At 38.5% G+C, this 23,194-nt stretch overlaps 1 protein-coding gene across 1 annotated transcript in view; it reads left to right on the forward strand.

Moving 5' to 3' along the window:
* The first annotated feature begins 2,427 nt into the window (after positions 1-2,427).
* The window catches only part of LOC145991772 (bile acid-sensitive ion channel-like), a 67,098-nt gene continuing 46,331 nt past the window's right edge, over positions 2,428-23,194 (forward strand). The window contains exon 1 of the mRNA XM_083127823.1: positions 2,428-2,613. Coding sequence (XP_082983949.1) covers positions 2,496-2,613 — 118 coding nt within the window. The 5' untranslated portion in view covers positions 2,428-2,495. The remainder of the gene's footprint in view (positions 2,614-23,194) is intronic.

Consider the following 23,194-nt stretch of genomic DNA (forward strand, 5'->3'; position numbering starts at 1 on the left):
AGCCATGTTCGAGATAGTTCATACACATATTTTTTTAATGGGTATATAACATTAATACATTTTAAAATAATTTCAGCGTGAGTTTGTTAGAAGACAACCAGGTATCACTCGACAAGAGCATCCGAATAGACTACTCGTTCATTTCCAGCGGACCTCTGTTTGTAAGTAAATAGAATGGACCATGCATGAGCTAGTTTCCGTGTACCCTACCCCCAACGAAGCTAGGTGGTGTGTCCCACTCAAAGGTAGCCGCGATTATCTCCGTCTAATTTTGGTAAAATCTGGAGGATTCCATTGACATTTTATCACTACGCTCATCGTGACGATTATACTCTGTCTCGGCAATCTCTGGAGTAAGCGAACGAAGACAAGTGTCTGCGCAAGTTGTACCCCAGGTGGCTCGACCAATAAACTCGTGAAATAGGAAATGAGTCTAGCTGTAGCTCTTGTCTATTCTTACGGCGGGCGGCCTATATGCTGGCAAGGGAAGTGGGGAGAGGGGAATGAGCCGCAGACCAACCAGATAACAGCGGTAGCGCAGAGAGTTACGACGTCGCGGGAGGAGGTGCTGCGCGCCACTCTTTCTACAGGCGGCTGTGTTTCTCATTGCGCTGGATTGGTCGTTTCCGCTTCCCACTTCCCTTACCAGCATGTAGGCCGCCCACCGTAAGAAGAGACAAGAGCTACACAAGCCATTTGCGTGCACTACTTTGCTCCGCACTCGCTTTCTCCCCTTTTCTTTCGTTGTGCGCGGCCTTGTTCCACACATTTTCGAGACGGTGTATCTACATATTGAAATGTTCCAGGCTTTTGTGAACCAAATAGACGACGTGGAACTCAGCCTGGGTTGTTATAAGCAGGATGGTGCGAAAAGCCACAACTTTGCCGCATGAATAGCTGAGATTGAATCTTTCTTTCCCGGTAGAGTCATTTCAAAATTTATATGGCCTCCAAGGTCGCCCGATTTGAAATCACCAAAAGGGTGTGTGTACCTGAACAAATGAAGTACACTGGAAAATTTACGGAAGAACATTCGGCGCGAGATCTAGGTTTTATATTTTCAGGTTGCCACTATCAAGAATACAGAGCGCTGTGTTCAATCATGTTTGGACGCACCTCGACTCCTATTTCTCACACTCACAGGTAGGAAATATCGTTTTCTCGTTTTATTTCCGCCTGGCTTTTTAACTAGAACTGGCACTTTTCGGAACTACCTTCGAGTGAGACACCGTGTATGATAGTAGTGTCATGATTTTTGTTGTAATGTTCTCTATAAGATATAAAATGTTAACAGTGAAACATTTTGGATTTACTATGTTTTTTAGGACTTCTAATTATGCAACAGTTAATATTTTTACTAGGGTTTAGAGATATTTCGGCTTGTAACTCAAAAACCTTACTTGACATTCTGGCATACTATGTTAACACTAGTAACATACCGGTGAAGGTAGCCTGGTCCAAAATTTGCACTTCCTGTTTTGCTGAGTGCAAAGGAAGTCACCCCCCTCCCCCCAGTCGTACGCTGCAGTGAGAAATCTAGTAAAGCGAATGGCTCGATTCTCTTTCAAAATATACGATTTCCTTAATACACGTATTCTCCGAAATCTCATCATTAAATTTATGTTCGATACAATTTTGTTTCACAACTGCTGCCACAATTTTAAAAGTTTCCCCTTGCGATGGATTTTTCCAATGCTATCGCATAGGAAGAAACCACGCGAAGAGTTTGTTTGGAGTCAATCTTGCTCAGTTGTCTGCTGGTGAGATCACCACTGATGTGGTCCACAAACGAGGAGTGTGTGATCGCCGTGAATTGCGGATGCAGGCCTAAGCTATTTCTTGCACCATATTTTCTCAAATAGTGTTTACTATGGGAAAATACAGTGCGTTCATTTTGACTCTGGGCCGAGATAGCGCCTTACATGGCGCAGATGCCTCCATTTTCGTCCCGTAATATCTTGCTTATTTACGCACGTATCTTTAGCATGTAGATAATTATATTTATATAGCTTAACGAGAACCAACTTTTGTTATAAGATTTGTCCAATGTTGTTCACTCGCTAAGCTAATGACTGGCTATAACTTTACACTAATTACCAGTATTCTACGAAACTTACATATTGTAGTCTTTAACTTGTGAAATCATGACACATTCGAAACAGTTACCTTCTACATTTTAAGCTTGTCATAAATAAGTAAGCACATATCTTTCCCATCATATTGGTAATTCTTAACTTCATTTCGTGAGAAAAGAAACTCTCTTTGGCAATAATTTTAAACTATATTTTAATATTAATATTTTTTAGTCATACTTATTGGCACCATACGAAGTTCCCTTGCAACGTGGTTTTGGGTCATCATTTGTTGCACATTCCAATACGGTTTCGAAATATGGATTTGCAGTTTTCGTACTTACCGACGAAATAGCTGACGAAGAGGTTCGAACGATACCAGCAGAGTTCAGAAATTGCAGATTTCCAGAAGAGAACGAAGGGATGTGGGCTTACAAGTACTACAGTTATTCAGCCTGCATTGCTCAGTGCAGAGCTGAACCCAAAATGAAATTATGCAACTGCACGGATGTGATAATTGGATATGGAAGAGGTGGAAAAGGTAATGTCAGTTTTTATTGTTGAAATAAATAGATGCTTAATGCTGCTAATTTTTTACTGTCTAGCCCCCTATTCATCTTCACCACTGTCACGCTTTTCCTTGCTCTCTCTCTCTCTCTCTCTCTCCCTCTCTCTCTCTCTGTTTCTCTGTCGATCAATGTTGTTTCAACTTACTCCGTCATTCCATTCTGTTATTTTCACAATCTCTTCCTCAGTCTTTTCTTTTCTGTCTCTTTTCGCAGTTATTTGTTTTCTCTAGCTCTTCCTTACTATTTTATTTTTTTCTCTCTTCCTCATTTTTCTTTTCTCTGTCCCTTCCTCACTCCTTACTTTTCTCCGTCTGTTTTCTCACTCTTTACTTTTATCCGTCTCTTTTCTCACTCTTTTCTTTTCTCCGTCTCTTTTCTCACTCTTTCTTTTCTCTGTCTTTTTTCACACTCTTTTCCTTGTCTCTTTTCTCATTCTTATCTTTTCTCCAGCTCTTTTCTATATATCTTTTCACACTCTTCTTTTCTATCTCTCTCTCATCTTTCTTTGCTGTTCTCTGTCTTTTCTCACTCTCCTCTTTTCTCTATCTCTTTAATCACAATTTACCTTCTCTATACATGTTCTCACTCTCTTGTCTTCTCTATCTCTTTCCCTTTTCTTTTTTCACTATTTTTTCTTTATGTCTTCTTCTCTTCTTTTTTTTCTGTCTCTTTTCTCACTATTTTCCTTCCTCTGTCTCCTCTATCACACATCTCTCTTCTCTGTCTCTTGTGTCACTCTCTTCTTTTCTCTATCTCTTTATCACACTTTTCTTTCTCTACACCTTTTCTCACTTATTGTCTTCTCTATGTCTTTTCTCACAATTTTCTCTTCTTTATACCTTCCCGCTATTTTCTTTTCTCTGTTTCTTTTCCCACTCTTTTCCTTTCTCTGTCTCCATTATAGCTCTTTTCTATTTTCTGTCTCTCTTTACTTTTTCTTCTCTCTATCCCTTTTCTCACCATATTATTTTATCAATATCTTTTCTCATCTTTTCTTTTATTTCTTTTCTCACTCTGATTCTACAAGTCTCTCTTCTCTGTCACTCTCTTCCTCTTTGTGTCCCTCCCTTTTTCACACGTACACCCACATCAATATATTCAGAGAGAGAGCGAGAGCGAGAGAGACAGAGAGAGAGGGAGAGAGAGAAAGAGAGAGAGAGAGAGAGAGAGAGAGTGGAACGCCGTTTTAACAAGTACGATAATGATATACGTAATTTCCATAAAACTCGACAACCCATAAACATACAAAATTTGAGAATTACTGTTTTGCAGTCGAGGGATGGATATACATCTGAAAATATAAATAAATGGAAAGTAGAAGAAATTGAACAGTTCTGCGACATTGTACAAGGTCAATTGAGACTAGGGCCTATTTTGACTAAAATGAAGCTATATTTTCATATCTTGTGGTGGATTTAGCTAACCTATAAGTGTAACAAACTGCCTAACCAGACTACGAAATCTAAACTCTCATACTAGGGTGAGTATCAAGAGCTCAAATTTCTGAATATCTGGCTTGGGAATGTTCTATTCTCAGGATCATGTGACCTCCTGTTGATTGGTAGAGAGTGTACTTAGCTTATGCTCCGAGCAGTGTCACAGCCAGGTGGCTAGGTCCTGTTTGAAAATGGTAAATGAATTTTGGTTTGGTGACAAGGTAGATCCTTAGATATGAAATTACTGACTACTTGTACTAGTTATTTTTGTGACACCCTGCTTTGCTTATAGAAACTTTATATGTACTCTGAATACTTGGGTATTAGTATTAAGAAAATGGATATAATTTTTGAAACAAAAGGTAAAAAAAGGTAAAGTGTTCCCCTGTGCTTAGCACCACACCATGAGGGCGTATAGGGGGTGTGGGGGTAACGCCCCACACTTTCTTCATCCGGTCGTGAGTGGGGGTAATGTGATCAGCACCACGCCCCTGACCGCCTTTAACCCCCAGGGTTTCCTCCAGGTACCGATGTTATACGACGCTGCAATTTTTGGAACACCCTGCAGTATTGTTAGAACTGAGTTATTGATTGTCTAGATGTGCACACGGTATTGATCCTGAGTAGAATATCCCTACTGTCTATTCCTGGACGAGTTCAAGGTTATTATTGATTAATATTGAAATTTACATTTACAGAAAGAAGCACAACTTGTAACAATACTTTCCAACGGGACTTTGCTTTTTCTGGCTTGTTTTCTGTCTCCTCTAAGAGACTTGGGACTTTGAATATTTTCACCCAGTAGAAACTCTATGAGTTTTGTTATTTTTTTGTCTCCTCTAACTGACAGACACTGGGACTTTGAATATTTTCACCCAGTAGATTTTTTTATATTTACAAATAAACCATACAAATACAGAAATATGAAATACGTTATAACACCAACTTACACAAATGTATCTTATTTATTAGTATTTAATTATAGGTTTCAAGTGAGTCAAGTCACAGAAGTCAAGTGAAGAGTCAAGTAAAAAGTAAAGTAAAGAGTCAAGTGAAAAGTCAAATAGAGAGTCAAGTAGAGTCAAGTAAAGAGTCAATTGAAGAGTTAAGTGACAAGAGTCAAGTAAAGAGTTAAGTCAAGAGTTAAGTCAAGTAGTCAAATCAAGTGAAGTCAAGTCACAGGAGTCAAGTAAAGAATCAAGTAATGGGTTAAGTAAACGGTCAAGTCAGTCAAGCCAAGTAAAGAGTGAACTGAAAAGTGAAGTATAGAGTCAAGTGAAGAGGCAAGTCAAGTAGTGAAGTCAAATACTCAAATTAAGTAATCAACTCAAGTAAAGAATCACTTAGAGGGTCAAGTCACGGGAGTCAAGTAAATATTTAATAGAAGAGTCAAGTCAAGCAGTCAAGTGAAGAGTCAAGTCAAGTAGTCAATTCAAGTGAAGAGATAAATAGTCAAGTCGAGTAGTCAAGTGAATAATCAAATAAACGGACAAGTGAAGAGTAAGTGAAGTAGTCAAGTAGTCAAGTGAAGTGTAAGTCAAGTATTGAAGTGAAGTAGTCAAGTAAATAAACAAGTAAAGAATCAAGTGAAGAGTAAGTCAAGTAGTCAAGTCAAGTAAAGAGTCAGGTCAAGTAGTCAAGTAGAGAGTCAAGTGAAGAGTAAGTCAAGTAGTCAAGTCAAGTGAACATTCAAGTCACAGGAGTCTAGTCAACAATTTATATACAAAAATACTGATCTAGGTTAACAATTTTCAACTTTAGGTAGGTTATCAGTAACCTAGGGTAACCAATTTATATATGAGAATCTAGGTTAACAATTCTCAATTTGAGGTAGGTTATCACTGACCTAGGGTAACTATTTATATCTGAAAATCCTGACCTAGATAAACAACTCTCAAGTGAAGGTAGGTTATTACTGACCTAGGGTAACTAATTTATATTTGAAAATCCTGACCTAGGTTAACAATTTTTAAGCAATGTTGTGGCCTAGTAAATTAAGAGAGATGGTAAATTTCTTTGTAGAGGAATAATTGCTTGTTAAATGTGACTTGTTAGGGTATAGTCCTACATCTTTCATGTAGAGGGTTAAATTTGACTTGTTTGGGTCTGGGTCTATAGTTTTCACATACTACTGCTGGAAACAAATATTCACGAACATAGCAAGAGAGCTGAATCACTATTGGTGGAATCTAAATAAGCTCAAGCACACAAAGCTGCTAGATACTGTTCTTATTGATATTATTACTATACAGTCTGGGTAGGAGACAAGTTGACTGAGTAGTAAAGGACCCTGTTGCTACATAGAGTTTGTCCTTTAATTTAACTACTGTGCTTCTTATTTAAGAATGCAATTATGTATGGTGGAGAAAATATTCACGTACACAGACATGTCTAAAATTTCATCTTGGCTGGACAATTTGTATTGCTTGAGCTTACTTAGATTTAACCAAAACTGAATAAGATTGCTTGAAGAGCTGGTGCACAGTCACTGTAGAAGCTCTAATGCTCTAATGCTCAATATTGCCAAGGTTGGTCTGTATGGTCTCTCTCTATATATATACGTATAAAAACTAGTACCCAAAAGTATTTTGCTAACCAATACCTAAAATAGTTTACTATTCTTGATATACGTAAGCACAGATTACTTTCTATTCAATTTTTAAAAGTGTTTGTTCTAAATATATTATATCCAAGTGAGATTGAAATATTGACACCCTCTAGGGTTGTAGTGTATCGAGAGAAATTTATATACAAATACCAAATAAAAACAATGGCAAATCCCTCTCATAAAACTGAAAGCCACAATTGTGGTAAATTCATATCTAAAACAAATTTATCAAAACACCAAGCAATATGCACTGGTCAACCAAAAAAATCCTATATTACCAACCCAACCCTGTTCAGATTGTGGAAATCATATTAGCATAACCCATCTGAACAAACATAAGAAGAAGAGTTGCAAATCTCAACCATCAACTAGCCAGAACAATTCTAGAAAAACAGAAGCAGATATAGCTCCAACTGATGGTCCTGAACCAAATCAAAGTAGATCATAGATCACAACTAGTGTTATAGCTTTCGATAGTCGACTCAATGATTACTCCTTTGAATCGGAGCCATGCTGTGATATCAAAAATTACTTCAAGAACATAAAATATTCAATAATAGAACTCTTGAGAAATAAACTTAAAAATGAATCTATCAAGTTCAATACTACTCTATCCTCTGAATATGCAAAACCTGATGAAACATATCATATATTTTGCCATTCTTATAACACCCAGACGTTATATTTGAGTGATATATATAATTTGGAACAAATCTATGGCCAGCTTATGAACACATTGCTCAGAAAACTGGAACTGAAAATAAGTCAATTCTCATCTCTCTCTGCTTCTACCTATGTTCCTCTTCCAGTGGATATTCAGAACAACAAGACAGTGGTCAATATAAAAAATGACGATAAGTGTTTTCTGTGGCGTGTCTTGGCGAAACTTAACCCAGTTCAAAGAAAAAAACAATCCAGAGCTAGTTCATCATTATATGCAGTATGAGACAAAGTTTGAGCATGCTATGTCGGGTATTGAGTATCCTGTTGCTATATCTGATATACAAATTTTGAAAAACAAGTAAAATAACCCTTTGCAATCAATGTATATGCCTATACAGAGTATAATTTTGGATATCCCCTCAGAATAAGCACCGTCAATAATGATAATGCTACTGTTATTGATTTGTTACTTATTTTAGATAACAAAAATTTCCATTACTCTCATATTCGCAGTTTCTCTCGTCTGGTTAGAAGTCAAATAACCAAACATGATGGGAATTTTAAGACTTGTCATAGATGCTTAACCACATATGATAATCGTATTCAACAAAATTATGTCAAATTTAATAACCAAGAAATTGCTAACCAGAAACTTGATGAGCCTAAACGATACTGTGGTGAAGACAAGGCTGTGCGTATGGTGGTTATGCCCAAACCGAAAGAGGTCGAGAAATTCAAACAACATAAGGCCCTGTTGGAGCATCCAGCTATATTAATAGCAGATTTTGAGGCATTTCTCAAACCATTCAACTATTCAGATCCTGATGACGTTGTCCATGGATATCTATAAATTGGACCCAGCACATTTTTACAGTCTCCCTGGGTTGGCTTGGTCGGCTATGTTGCTCAAAACAAAAATCGAACTGGAGCTGATTTCGGACGTGGACATGCTTCTTTTCATAGAAAGAGCTGTATGCGGGGACATGGTGCAATGCACACAGAGATTTGCAATAGCCAATAATACACACATGACAGAATATAATCCAGATGAACCCTTCAGGTACATATTCTATGTTGATGTGAATAATTTGTATGGTTGTTCGATGATGCAGAAATTCCCCTATGGTGATTTAGAGTGGATACATACCACATCAATAGATGTACAAAATTTGGATGATACTAAATCAAATTTCTTTGCTGAGGTGGATCTTGATTTCCCTTATAATTTGCACAATCTGTTTTTGATTGATTTTCCACCAGCTCCCGAGTTAAAGTGTCCACCCTATTCAAAACAGAAGAAGCTTCTAATGACTCTTGAGTCTAATGAATCTCAATTTTTTGATGGGGAAATTCGGAGAATTCTTAGATTCAATCATTTGGAGTGGTTGAGGCCTTATATTGAAACCAACACAAGACACAGAACAGTTGCAACTTCAAATTTATATAGGGATTTCTATAAATGAATGAATAATGCAGTCTATGGTAAGACCATGGAGAATATTAGGAAATCCGTAGATGTGAGGCTGGTCTCTGATCCAAAAAAATGTTAAAATTGGTTGCAGATCCAAAATTTAAATTGCGTACAATATATCATGAAGATGTGTAACTCTTCTAAATGGAGATGCCATGGATCAAATTCGACACACCAATCTATGTGGGAGCCACAATTCTGGATATGTCTAAGCTACACATGATGCAGCTCCACTATGATGCAATGAAGCCTTTTTATAAAAATAGCCCCTCTCTTCTGTATATGGATACAGATAGTTTTATATATATCAAAACATTTAATCTTTTTAAGGACATAAAGCATCCTGAGTTGCTTGACTATTTTGACACATCTTCATACCCCTACAGTTTTGGTATTTCTTCCCACAACAATAAGGTGCCAGGCAAACTAAAAGATGAGAAAAGTAATGATATTATTAGTTTCTTGTATTGCGAGCAAAGATATATGCAATTAGATCGGAGGGAGACACAATCAAAAAAGCTAAGGGAGTAATTAGAACCATTGTTGAGAACAAACTCCCCTTTGATGATTATTACGACTGCCTCACAACTAGGTCTTCCAATCTGAGGGAGGAGAGGAGAATCCAAAGTGTCAATCATATATTGACCACAAATAAAGTGAAGAAAATTGCCCTGGATTCAGAGGACGATAAGAGACAGATTCTATCATGTGAGATACACATTACCATGGGATCACTATCGCCTGGGAGATGGCAACCATGCAAGTTCTTGCCTAATATTGCGAACATAAAAAGATTAAGTGGTACTCTTGCACCTCTGTACCTGTGCTAAAAAGTGAAAATTTTTGCATGGTTTATGAATATTATGTTGTGTATGTATGTTTTCTGTTACTTTAGCCAGCGGAGATGTGCTATAGTGAAGTAAAGTACCTCTGTTACCTTAACCTGAAGCAGTGCAGCTAAAAGGTGAATATAGCACCCAAAAGGACAATCCAAAAGAACACAGATTGGACATTGCCTACTTTTTCATAAACATAAAATATTAATGAAAACTTACAATAAACATTAACTATTTTATATTCAAATGTATTATAAATAAAGTAAATCAAACGCGAAGGACTGGATACTTACAAAATCAAAATGGAAGTGAACCTATAGCCTGACAAGTTAAGTCCTGATATGCGCAGATCGCTGCGGAGCACTTCCTATTACGTCATCCTCCTCACCACTCTTTTACTTACTGGTCTGGCCTTAAGACTAAAAGTGGTGCCAACTCAGCAAAATTAAGCTAAAACAAATACAAAGAATGACAAATTTTTACTGTGTAGATTGTTGGTGCCGAGGGATCCGCTTTCCAACGACAAGTGCTGTCCTCCATTCATATTGGGGGTTAGGCGTAGAGCTGACAACTCTGCACTGTAAAAAGACATGTCAAGAAACAGCAATAAGAGGCCATGCATGTTCCCAAGGTAAAATATTCCGGAGGTCAAATAGTCCCCCATTCGGATCTCCGAGTGAGGACAACTTTGGGAGGTCACTGGACTAAGGATAAGATCTACATTAGGAATAAGGATATTAAATTAGGCACCTGGAATGTTCTAAGTCTTTACCGGCCTGGGGCATTTCAGTGTACAGTTAATGAGATAGTTGAGTATAAATTAGATGTAGTAGCTGTCCAGGAAGTTAGGTGGCCAAGAGAAGAGGATTGTAAAACTAAAAATTATACTTTTTTCTATGGTGGTACTGAAAATCATAATTTTGGAACAGGCTTTTTCATAAATAATAGAATTATCTCGGCTTTTAAAACAGTAGAATTTATTAATGATAGGATATCATATGCAGTTTTACAGGGTAGGTGATGTAAAATTATTTTAATAAACATACATGTACCAACGGAAGATAAAGATGATAATACTAAAGATGATTTTTATACAGAGTTAGAACAAGTCGTTGATATGAAAATTCTGTTAGGTGACTGTAATGCACAGATTGGCAGAGAAGAAACATTTAAACCCGCGGTTGGTAAAATTAAATGGTATGACTCATGTAAATACAATTAAGAATAATACTAAAATATTTTCAAAACTGCTAAAGAGATAGGTTTGGAAGTTAACAAAGAGAAAACTAATTATATGGTTACAGGCCGTAACCAAGTGTTAGGTAATACTCAAAATCTAATTATTGATAACAACTCGTTTGAACCTGTTTCCAAATTCAAATACTTAGGAGTAATACAATGAAATGATTATTATATTAAGAAGGAAATAAAAAGTAGGCCTAATTCAGGAAATGCATGTTCCTTCTCTCTTCATAAACTTTTGTCTTCTCGTTTATTACGTATTTAAGAAACTAAAAATTAAAATATACAAAACAGTAATTTTGCCTGTAGTATTATATGGATGTGAAACTTGGTCCCTTACATTGAAAAAGGAACATAACTTGAGAGAATTTGAAAGTAAGATACTTAGAAAAATCTTTGGACCTAAAAGGGATTAGGAGACAGGTGAGTGGAGAAGGTTACATAATTTAGAACTACATAATTTGTATTCATGTTCAGATATTATTAGAATAACTAAATCTAGAAGACTTAGGTGGGCAGACCATGTGGCACGAATGGGAGAGGAAAGAGGAGTTCACGGGATTCTTGTTGGGAACATGATGGTAAGAGAACTGTAGGAAGACCAAGACGAAGATGGAGGACAACTTTGAGATGGACCTAAAGGAAATCGGCAGGGATTTGATAGAGTATATAGATCTTGCTCAAGATAGGGACAGATGGAAGGCCTGTGTTGTTGCAGCCATGAACCTTCGGGTTTAAGAAGGCTAGAGAGTTAGTTAGTCACATGACAACCAATGTGATATTTGCCAATAAAGTATCCATGAGTGTGTTTGGGTTTAGAAAACAAGCTATGGAAATGCCTGCTCGGATGGCGCACCAAAACTCACTGATCTCTTGTCTAACTAAATGGACTGCTAATTATCCACTTGAACAGTATCCTAACAGAATAGAATCACGATACTGGTAAGATATTTTATATCTTCAAAAACAATCTAAATTATTGCAAATTCCATACTGGTGGGATACTACAATTTACAATAAATCCTGAGTACATGGCTGAGATAAACATTTTACTGGGGGTAATATATATCGCATCAAATATGATGAGATGGATACTTTCACTACATATTATATAATTGCAAATGATTGTATATAGAGTTACTTACTGATCTGTGAGCATTACAGGAAACTCTCAACTCCAGTCTTCGATACGAGATTGCCTGCTTCCAGCCTCAGTGTCTGGATGCTATTCTCAAAATTGATGATAAACTTAAATCCCTACTGCAAAAATACACTAATTTGGCTTCAATTGACAATCTTCAAAATTGAGAGGAAAGTATAAGCAAATTAAAAAATGTCCTTGAGAGATTCCGACGAAGCTCATATTCTAATGCTGAGCAACTGTTACAACAATTGAATGATCAAACAGACAGTATTCGTACATAACTACAAGCCATCATCCAGAGTATGAAAACTAAAGAGGATTATGAAAGTGTAATTGCTGATTTTCGAGAGCAGTTTCGATCACTGGAAAATATAAAAATCGAACTACAAACAGATGAGCTGCACACTGCCATAACTGTGCAAGCCAAACTTCAAATATTGGAAAATTTAATGTATAGAATCTGCTCTCCTCCAGCGAACACAATGCCATAGCTTGCAATGTTACCAACATCAAACTCCAGCTTGAGACTTACGAGGATTTCAGAAATACTAAAGTACCCTAGCCCACATCGAGGATACTCTGGAAACCATGAAAAATGAACTGACGAGTGTCCAGTTTGATTTGATTGATTTGTTGTTTTAAGTCCATTTTGTGCACAGTAAGGCTAATCGGGACTGGACCTACAGTTTAAAGTGGGATCCGAACCACTATGTGCCTCCATCGGGAATCGAACCCGGGACCCCTTGATTACAATGCAACGACGCTACCACTGCGCCATCGGGTAGGCCCTGACGAGTGTCCAGAAAACACTGGAGTCAAAATTACCTGAGATCAACGAAACTCTGAGCATAATCCAACAGCAGATTACTAAGCTGGAAAATCTGAACAATGAATCCGAAAAATTTCATTTCATCATTTGATAGATGATATACAGAACATATTGGAAACAGTGCAGCTATCGATACCTACACAAAATGACACAATAAACTCCAAGATGTCCTGAGTACTGTAGCCAATGCCACCGAATTAGATGGCGTGAAAGAATCTCTGACAACCCTCCAGAATACTAGCTTACCTACTTCTCAGGAACTGAGAGCTTTGAAAAGAGCAGTGAATCGAATACTCAAATCCGAGTATATCAAAAACATCCAGGTGGAAATTGTACAAATTTGAGAAACTATTGCCACATTGCACACCAACCAGATTGTCAGTGAACTCCACTTACTGTTTATGGAAAACAGAAGCCAAGTACATGATCACTCCAGGCCGGGCTCGAAATTTAGGCTTGTGGAGAACTTACAGTAGATTATCTCGAACATCAAGCTTTAAATGAAGACCATAGAAACACATCAAGAATCAGCCACATGATTTGAAAGAGCAATTTAATCAATTGCTTGATGTGGAAATCACACCTAGCTACGACGAGGTTGTTCGTACAATAGGCGAATACCTGGAACTAGTGCTAAGGAGATTCTATGAAGCAGAATCTAGTAAATTCATCTTCGTCGAGATTGTCAGGCTTCACAATGTTTCAAATACTCGATGACACTGGACATACATTAACGCTGGTAATAGTTACAAATTATATCCCTACACACAGACTCATCAATTTTTCTTAGTAGTACTTTTCGGTTTCAGAAGTTTGGATATTTGAAAAAGGGAAAATAATCTGAAGTGCTACTCTTCACCATACAGAGAAAAGATGGTGTGTTCAGAGCACTTCAAATACCAATAGCATCTTGGGACAATACCACCAACACATATAAGATACACGAGGATGAACAATTGTCAGTTTTTGTTGTCGAAACTGATGACCAAATATTATTTGAAGTCAAACAATTGTACCCAGGGGATAATCCCTTTTATGTAATCTTCTCTCACCAGACTCAATGTCTAGACAAGATATATATTTAATGAACTACACAGATCATCTCGTTGTAACTACAAGCGACTGCCTGTGGTATCAAAAGGAATTGATAATCTCTGGCAAACAGATCAGGTTGATATGAGCACAGGAAATTTGAAAAATGTGAATAGGAAAGTCATGGTTTTAAGAATTTGCTCACTGTAATATACACTTTTATCAAATATGCTTGGACTGTTCCTCTGAAATCTAAAACTGGGGCTTGTGTCTCCAAGGCCTTTAAGTTTATTTCTGAGCAAGGCAGAATACCCCATCACTTACAGACAGGCAGAGGAAAATAATTTTACAATTCCATATTCACCAAATTAATGAACCAGCATAATATTCGACATTATTCCACATACAGTGTTTGAAAGCCAGCATAATTGAGCGATTCAACAGGACACTAAAAATCATATGAGGAAGCATTGCAGTTTGCTAAGTAACTATAGGTGGGTAACAATTTTATCTGATCTTGTTCATAATTACAATAACTCCATGCATAGCACCATACATATGAAGCCTGCTGAGGTGACCAAATCCGAAGAGATGCAATTAAGTTATACTGTTTACTGTCCTTAATATCAACCCACAACCAGAAAACCCAAGTACAAAATAGGAGATGAAGTAAGAGTCAACAAATTCAAACACAATTTTGAAAAATGCTTCACTAAAAATTGGAATACAGATTGTTCACTGTGGTTTGAGCCTACGAGGGAATAGGCATACATATATAATAAAATACAATAACAATGAAATATTGAAAGGAAGGTTGCAGACCAGAAAATTCTATGACATCAATATGGAACGAGGTGAGGCGTTGCCTGACTTACTAGATACTAGAAAAAATGGTGAATTGCTCCCTGACAATATGACAATGGAGACTAGCGACAGAGTGGTTTCGAAAATTATAAAATATAGAGTCACATTTAAAGGGGATGATGTGAAAATTAATTTGGGTGGAAAAATAGCTGGTCCAGATATCCCGGCAATGTGGGACTGTGGAAACTCATCACCAAGAAACACCCAAGTGATTATGCAGATAAAGATTACCAGAGTTACTCAGGAATTTTGATATTGTCTGATGCTCTGTATCAAAGCCATGATGCCAGTCAGAACAGAGTTAAATCTAGCAGTGGGGACAAATAAAAAATTGATTAAACCTATATGGAATCAACTCAAACTGGTAGTGGCATCAAACACTACAATACTCTACCCAAAGAGATTGTGTGTGTAGATGATGTGAGAAAACTCATTGATAGATTGTTGTTCATAGCACAAGAAGAAAATGCTGGCAACAAGAATTTCCATAATTAAAAAAATAGGTATTGTGGATATGTTAAACTAGCCAAGTTTATTGTAAATTACAGTATAGGCATAGATACTTACTTAAAATTATCAATACTCTACCCCCTAAACTCTGGAAGGGTTAGGGCTCAGTTAATGACATCATTAACAAACTGCCTTTCGAGATGCACTTTCCTGGTTATCAATACTGTGGTCCAGGGACCAAACTAGAACAGCGACTGGAAAGAGTAGGCAGAGAAATCAATTCTATGGATACAGCTTTTAAAGACCATGTCATTGCCTACAATACTCACACTGATCTTGATCCTTGTCATGAAACTGATCAAAAATTGGAGCAAGCAGCTTTTGGAAGACTGATCAGCAGAGATGCCTCATTAGGTGAAAAATAGCAGCACTGGGTACAACCATTGCCATGAATATAAAAAAAAAAATTGGGGTTGGGACTATAATATCTTCTAAATATCCTGTATAAATACCCATAATCATGAAACCTAAAGTTATCGTTTACCAAGTACCTTATTCGAATCTGAAATCTCTGGGATCCCTAGACAGACCTCTCACCAAAAAACAACAGGAGAAGAAAAATCTTGTTTGAGTAGGGATCATGGAATGAAATTAAGTCTCACTATCCGTCAGTTAAAAATATTGCAGCGTTTCAGAAAAAAGAAACCCACTGGTGGTTTCATATTCAGTATTACTGCCATCCTTGCAGCTCTGGGCGCCGTTGGGAGTTTAGCAGGGACTGTGTTGCTGCCCGAGCGAAAAAAGTTATTGATGCAAAAAAGAACAAAGCTGAACTAGAAGAGCAAAAGCGCCACAATTGGCAATGGAAAGAAAGGGCATGTGTATTAATGTTCTGAGAATATATATAAATATATATATATATACACACACACACACACACACATATATATATATATATATATATATATATATATATATATATATATAAATAATCTCCAACTTCGAAATAGAAAACTTAATGAAGTTACTGAGAATTAAACACTTCAGAGGTGTTTTCATGTCAGATTCCCTACCCATCAAGAGACCATATAAAAAAAGAGTGTGGTGTAGTCAAATTTGGATAGTTTCAAAAGTCAAAGCACTCACTGGATCTGTTATTACAAACAAGCTAAAATTGCTTTTGTCTTTTATTCTTTGGTGGAATACCGCCTACAGGTTTAGTTAGTTATCTCAATACTCTTAATCTCTATTAGAGTGACGAACGCATCCAGGGATGTAGTTTGTGTAGAACGCATCAAGGATGTAGTTTGTGGCTACCTATGTGTTTCAATGCTGGCCTTCTTATCTCGTATAAATTACCCATCAACCGAAGTTTATCGGAAAGCACTGTGGCATCTGAAACACCATAGGAGTGTTCCACCTCACCAGCGAGACTTCGGTATTGAAACGCAGTTTACACAATGATATTATCTATCATAAATCCATAGCTCTTTGTGCTTTCTTAGTATGTATCTTATTCTCAATATCACAGAACACAATAGTAGGGTTGCAGTAGGCAATGAAAACATTTATATCACTTCTGGTCAGTATAATCTATGAACATTTCAAGCTCATCTGCCTGGAAGAGTGTTACTATCACAAAATTTTGTTAAACACAGATTGGAATTGGTTTCTGCAACTGAAACAGTTGATCTGGGTGCACTTGGTAAACTGCTGGGTTTCGAGAACAACAAAAAAACTTGAGCCTGCCATCAAACACATAGGTGGAAATATTTCTAAATTCTTGCCCATATAAACTCTCAATACCCATTGTACTGTAACAGAAGGAATACACCAATTCCGATGGCGACATACCCAGTCACAAACAAACTGGAATCATAGCAAAATTCAAACCAAATTCAGAGTTTATGGAGCCAATCATCTATACACCCTCCTCACCAATCTATCTTCTAATATGCCAAAATTGCATAGACCACATAGAGTTAGTGGTAACCAATGAAAAGGGAGAAGTGGTATATTCTGCTGGTGCCTCCACAACAGCAGTCCTAGAAATTAATACATAGAATAACTATTAACATAGAGCATATTGAGAGTTACGAATTGCAGTCGGTCCCTCCCAATCATCGCACTTTACTAATCTCTATGAACCGAACCAAGGAGATTGAATTTGACGTATACGTCGGAGATAGCTTACTGCACTCTCACAGGGCCAATTTGTATATCAAATTTGAAGTGGCAAAAATGAGAGTAGAGAGGCATTTCCCCCTGGTGCAAACATAAAACCAGTAGATACTTTTGTGCTACACTTCTTCTCTGAAGTGGAAATCAGAAAACACGGTACTGTGATAGATCGAGTAGACTATTCGGGCATAACTTCTATTGCCATAGGAGCACTAACATTGAAATAGATGCAACCTATAAACATTCAGGGGGATTTGAATCAGGAACCAAAATCCTGACAAAAAGAAACGCAGTGCTGTTCCCCATGCGTCTGCTGCCAGGTTTCTTCTCCGATTACAAGGACATCATATGGAAGGATGGTTTGAGGGTCACCTTTCGCAGGGCAACCAATAATAATGATGCTCTCACGCGTTACAGCATGTTGAACGAAAATGACACAGCACTCCCCAACAGCCCACATCAAGCAGCCAAGTGTATCATCAAGACCATGGAGCTGAGGATACAAGTAGTGGAATACTAGACTAATTATGCCCTTAAATACAAAGCAAATATTCTAAAAAATCCACAAGTAGCCATCCAATTCTACACCTACCAGTGTGTCCAGAAACCAGCCTTTCGTTGATAGCACTAATCAATAAAGTAGTATACAGTTTGATATGCCAGATTTTGTAATTGTGCTGTTCCAGCCCGGTATAGAAAATAATCAAGATAAAGATTCCAGCAAATTTGATAATTGCAAGATTAAAAATATTTCTCTTAAAAATGGACGCAATGAGATTTTCCCCCGTGAAATGTCTGTTATTAACACATCGAAAAGAGAACAAGTAGTGGTTAATGATAGAACAAATATCAAAATTGTTTGTGAATTCCATGAGCCTCTGCCCCACAATACATTATGTAGTGTTATTCTTATTGAAGAGATTTTTTTGTATATGATGTAAAGAATGAGCGAGTCAACAATTTTAGATGCCAAAACTCTCTTAATTTATTAGGCCACAACGCTGCTGTCTAATCGGAACTTTTAACTCTAGTAATTTTTTCTCAAATGATCAATAACTTTGTCACATATCTTTTTCACAAAACTTTGCCCAGATTTAGAAAACCTTTCTATCTTATTTTCGTCAAATAAATACTTAAATATTTCACATAATACCTCATTAGGCATATCTGTTAACATGTTAGTTAAGTAAAAACTACTAATATATAATACGTTACTTATTGTAGACTCTTATTTAAAAGTTCAATTTTATAATATTTGGATCTAAATAATATTAACATTTCTTACTAAGCTTGATGCTAAGTATTCAAAGATCTAGGTATTACAAGTAAGTCCAAAATATATTAACAGTTGTTTTTAGGAGAATTTTACTAAGCAATATTTGTAGTGTTTACTAGGTCTAAGCAACTATAAATAAAAAAAATACTGGGTGAAAATATTCAGTCCCAAAGTCTTTTAGTTAGAGGAGACAGAAAACAAGGCAGAAGAAAGCAAAGTCCCGTTGGAAAGTATTATTACAAGCTGTGTTTTCTTCTGCAAATGTAAACGTCAATATCAGAAATAGGCAGCAGGAGTGTTCTACTCTGGATCAATACCGTGTGCACGTCTAGACAATCAATAACTTAGTTCTAACAATACTACAGTTTGTTTCAAAAATAATATCCACTTTCTTAATACTAATACCCAAGTATTCATAGTACATATAAAGTTTTTATAAGCAAAGCAGGATGTCACAAAAATAACTAGTAATCAAGTAGTCAGTAGTTTCATATCTAAGAAAAGTTGAAGGAGAAGCTCGCTTCTGCGCTCGAGAATGTTGAGAAAATCAGAAAATGATGAGGTAGTGTTGCCAACTCACCCCATAAAAAAATCCTCATTCTATCTCTCACGAGTTAAACTAACCTGCAACTAGTGAGTCGGCAACACTGATTTCATCATGCACAATCTATTATGAACTGAAGTAACCTCACTCACTCAATCGGGGTTGCCAACTCACCCCATGTATTTTTCACGAGTTAAACTAACGTACAACTAGTGAGTTGGCAACACTTATACGATCATGTGCGATATATTATGAACTGACTCAGTCAGTGTTACAAACTCACCTCATAAAAAATTTTCCCCATAAAATCTTGCACTTGTTAAACTAACCTGCAACTATTGAGTTGGCAACACTTATACGATCATGTGCGATCTATTATGAACTAAACTAACCACACCCACCCACCCATATACAGTATGCCTTACTCTCTATTGTGAACTAATCTACCCTCACTCAAAACAAGACTTTGCAGCATATGCAAACTTATTTTATGTAAATTGTTGGCAACACTTCTATGAGTTAAGGCAACACTTATACACCCATGCTCGACGCAAAACATATATAAAAACTTGTTCGCGTTCAGAAAGCAGACTGTCATGGAAGCACCGAGTCATGCTGCACCACCAAGCTTCGACCTGTTGTCATCCATGTTGACCAAACTGAGTGGCCTGTTAATCATTCGCCTGAACAGCATTTGGACGAAATACGATGACGACGTCGGTAAAACTTTTTACGTGTTCAACAACAACCTGAATTTCTACAAAATTCCGATCAGTGGCAAACTTCAGATAATCGTGAATCCCGAGAATGCGGGTGAAGTCAAGATTTCTAATGGCAAGAATATTTATCACATCAAGCACGATAAGATGGACGGTGCCACCACGTATGATGTGTCGGCCGACAATTGCCTGTATGTCGATCTTTTGGGTAATTACGACAAACTTATTCCTTTGTTTGTGCAGTTTCGAATCATCTACCCTATAATAAATAAGCACAGTAGCAATGCCTAACGATATTTTTGGCCACACAAAACGCGACGACCACGGCGATAATAAAGGATGCTCGGAACGAAATTATGAAAGGGCGATTCTACGAAGAGGAGGTCTCGAAGACGAAACTTCGGGACACATACCTCTTCAAGAAAATCCTGAGCAGGAAAGAAAAGAAGCTGCTGGTCAAATGCCTGGGACTCGAGGAAAAAAGCTGGATCGACGCAGACGAGGTGATCTTATGATTGGCATGTGGGACGTGGTGAGGCGACTGTCCGATTCCTCCTCGGAACGCTCTAGGAAAAATGGCGAGCTGCTCCCCGACAACATCTGCTGCCTCGTCGTCGAACCTTCGGGATGCGGGAAGACCACATTGGTGGTAGACAACTTCCTGCTCGCGCCCGACTGGCTAAATTGGAAGAAAAGGCACCTGTATGTTTTCTCCATAAGTTTGGAGCAACCGAAGTATCGCCAGCTGTCGAAACTGTACGAGGGACTAGGCATAGCTAGGTTCTCTTTTGAAGTAATACCTCCGGACCGCTGCCTCGAAAATTGGGTGGTGGTTTTCAACGACGTGATCCTGGAAAATCAGAACGAGATTCGCAATTTCTTCACCCAAGTTCGCCACAGAGGCCCAGACTGCTTCTACTTTGTTCAGACCTTCTCCAAGATTCCCGAGCAGCTGCTCCGAGACAACGCAAACTTCGTATGCCTGTTTCGCCAGAATGCCACCAACCTCAAGCATGTGCACGACAACTATGTGGGTGAAGATTTGAGCTACAACAATTCTACAAAATTCTGCGCGTCGTGCTGGAACCGGGACGATTTTGGATTTGTAACGATAAACATTATGAGGAGACCGAACGAACAAAAGCAACGACTTTACAAACGTTAAAACATTGCATAAAATGAAACAACGCCTAAACCATGGCGAAACACACACTCGCATACGACAACCTGAAGCTGCGCGACTACCTGGAGAAACGGTTCAAGGGCAGGAAATCCGAGAATCGTGGAATTTACGAAGAGAAAAAGCGTCAGGACCAGCCTATCATCGATGCCATGAGCGGAATCTGTAAGGACATCAAAGATGTCACCGAGCAAAACAAAGACTTGATCAACGAGCTCGTGCCACTCACTGCTCGAAATTATACCATACCCACACCGATATTCAGCATTCACACTACTCCTTTGAACTCGAACCTCCACCAAAATGTCAGGCCCTAGCCAGCACCTCTTTGGACAAGCTAGTCTAGTTGCGTCCGTTGGCGAGGGATTACTTAAGCACCGGGAAATTCGAAAAGTTCGAGGTGTTCGGATTGTACCCAACCATGGAACTCAACGAGGGAGTGGTTTTAAAAATTGGAAAATCGAAAGTCACGTTCCAGGGTGAGGACGTGAAAATCAATTTGGGCGAGACGAACAGCTGGACCAGGTATCCCGGCACAGTGGGACTGTGGGAGCTCATCACCAAAAAGCAACCCGAAGATTACATGGATGAGCATTACCAAAGTTACAAGGAAATTTTGATCATGACGGACATCCTGTACCAAAACAACGATGCAACTCAGAATCGCGTCAAATTCAACAGCGGCGAAAAGTACAAGAACCTCATCAAGCCTATATGGACCCAGGTCAAGACTGGCAGCGGTGTCAAACTCTACAACACTCTGTCCAAGGATGTGTGGGTGGACGACGTGAGGAAGCTCGTGGACTTTTTGCTGGTCATCGCAGGCGAAGAGAATGCAGGAAATTGCAATTTCCACAACGAGAAGGTGGGCATCGTGGACATGATCAGCTCCAAGTTTGCTAACTTCATTGTGAACGACAGCAAAGGCATAGGGTACCTCATCGAGATCATCAACACCCTGTCTCCGAAATTTTGGAATATATCCGAGGGTCGAGGTGTCGTGAACGATATTATCAACAAGCTGCCTTTCGAGATGCAGCTGTCAGGTTACCAGTACTGCGGCCCCGGTACCAAACTCGAACAGCGACTGGAGAGAGGAGACAAGGGTGTGAATCCCCCGGATGCTGCATGCAAGGATCAAGACATCGTTTACAATGCTCACACCGATTTTGACTTACGTCACAATGCCGACAGGAAATTGGAACACGCGGCTTTCAGAAGACTCGTTTACAGAGACGCCTCGCTAGGTGAACGGGTTGCTGCGTTGGGTACAACCATCGCCATGAACACAAAACAAAATTGGGTGGGAACTGTAAATATATAACATCCTGTGAAAATGGCAACAATGCAACCCAAGGGCGTCGTCTACCACGTACCCTACGCAAACCTCAACTTGATGGATTGCTCACCAAGAAACAGAGGGAGAAGAAATGTTCCTGCCTAGTCAAGGGTCACGGAATGAAATTGCTGCTCAGCATTCCTCAGCTAAGGAGGTTGCAGCGTTCGCGAAAGCAGCAGAGGACTGGAGGTTTCATATTCAGCATACCGGCCACCCTGGCCGCTCTTGGCGCTGTGGGTAGTTTGGCAGGAGGCAGTGCCGCCATCGCCAAGACTGTTATCGACGCAAAGAAGAACAAGGCAGAGCTGGAAGAGCAGAAACGACACAACCTGGCTATGGAGAAGAAAGGGAAAGGTGTGGGCAGGAAGCTCGAAGCCCTGAAGAAGTTAAAAAAAGAGAAGAGCGATTGTCTAACTTCGACATTGAATCTCTGATCAAGTCACTGGGAATTAAGTACTTCCGGGGTGTTTCCATGTCCGATTCCCTACCCTCTGTTGCGAAGAAAAAAGAGTGCGGTGTGGTCAACCTAGACAGTAACAAAAATCCGGCCACCCACTGGATATGCTATCACAAGCAAACAAACAGTAATGCTTTTGTTTTTGATTCATTCGTAGGTGTGCCACCTGCTAAGTTGGTGAAGTACCTCGATGCTTCTAACCTCTACTACAACGACGAACGCATGCAGGGCTTCGACGATGTGAACTGTGGTCATCTCTGTGTATCCATGCTCATCTTCCTT

This window comes from Lepisma saccharinum, chromosome 8, assembly GCF_977018435.1.
Source record: "Lepisma saccharinum chromosome 8, izLepSacc3.1, whole genome shotgun sequence".
Taxonomy (NCBI): domain Eukaryota; kingdom Metazoa; phylum Arthropoda; class Insecta; order Zygentoma; family Lepismatidae; genus Lepisma; species Lepisma saccharinum.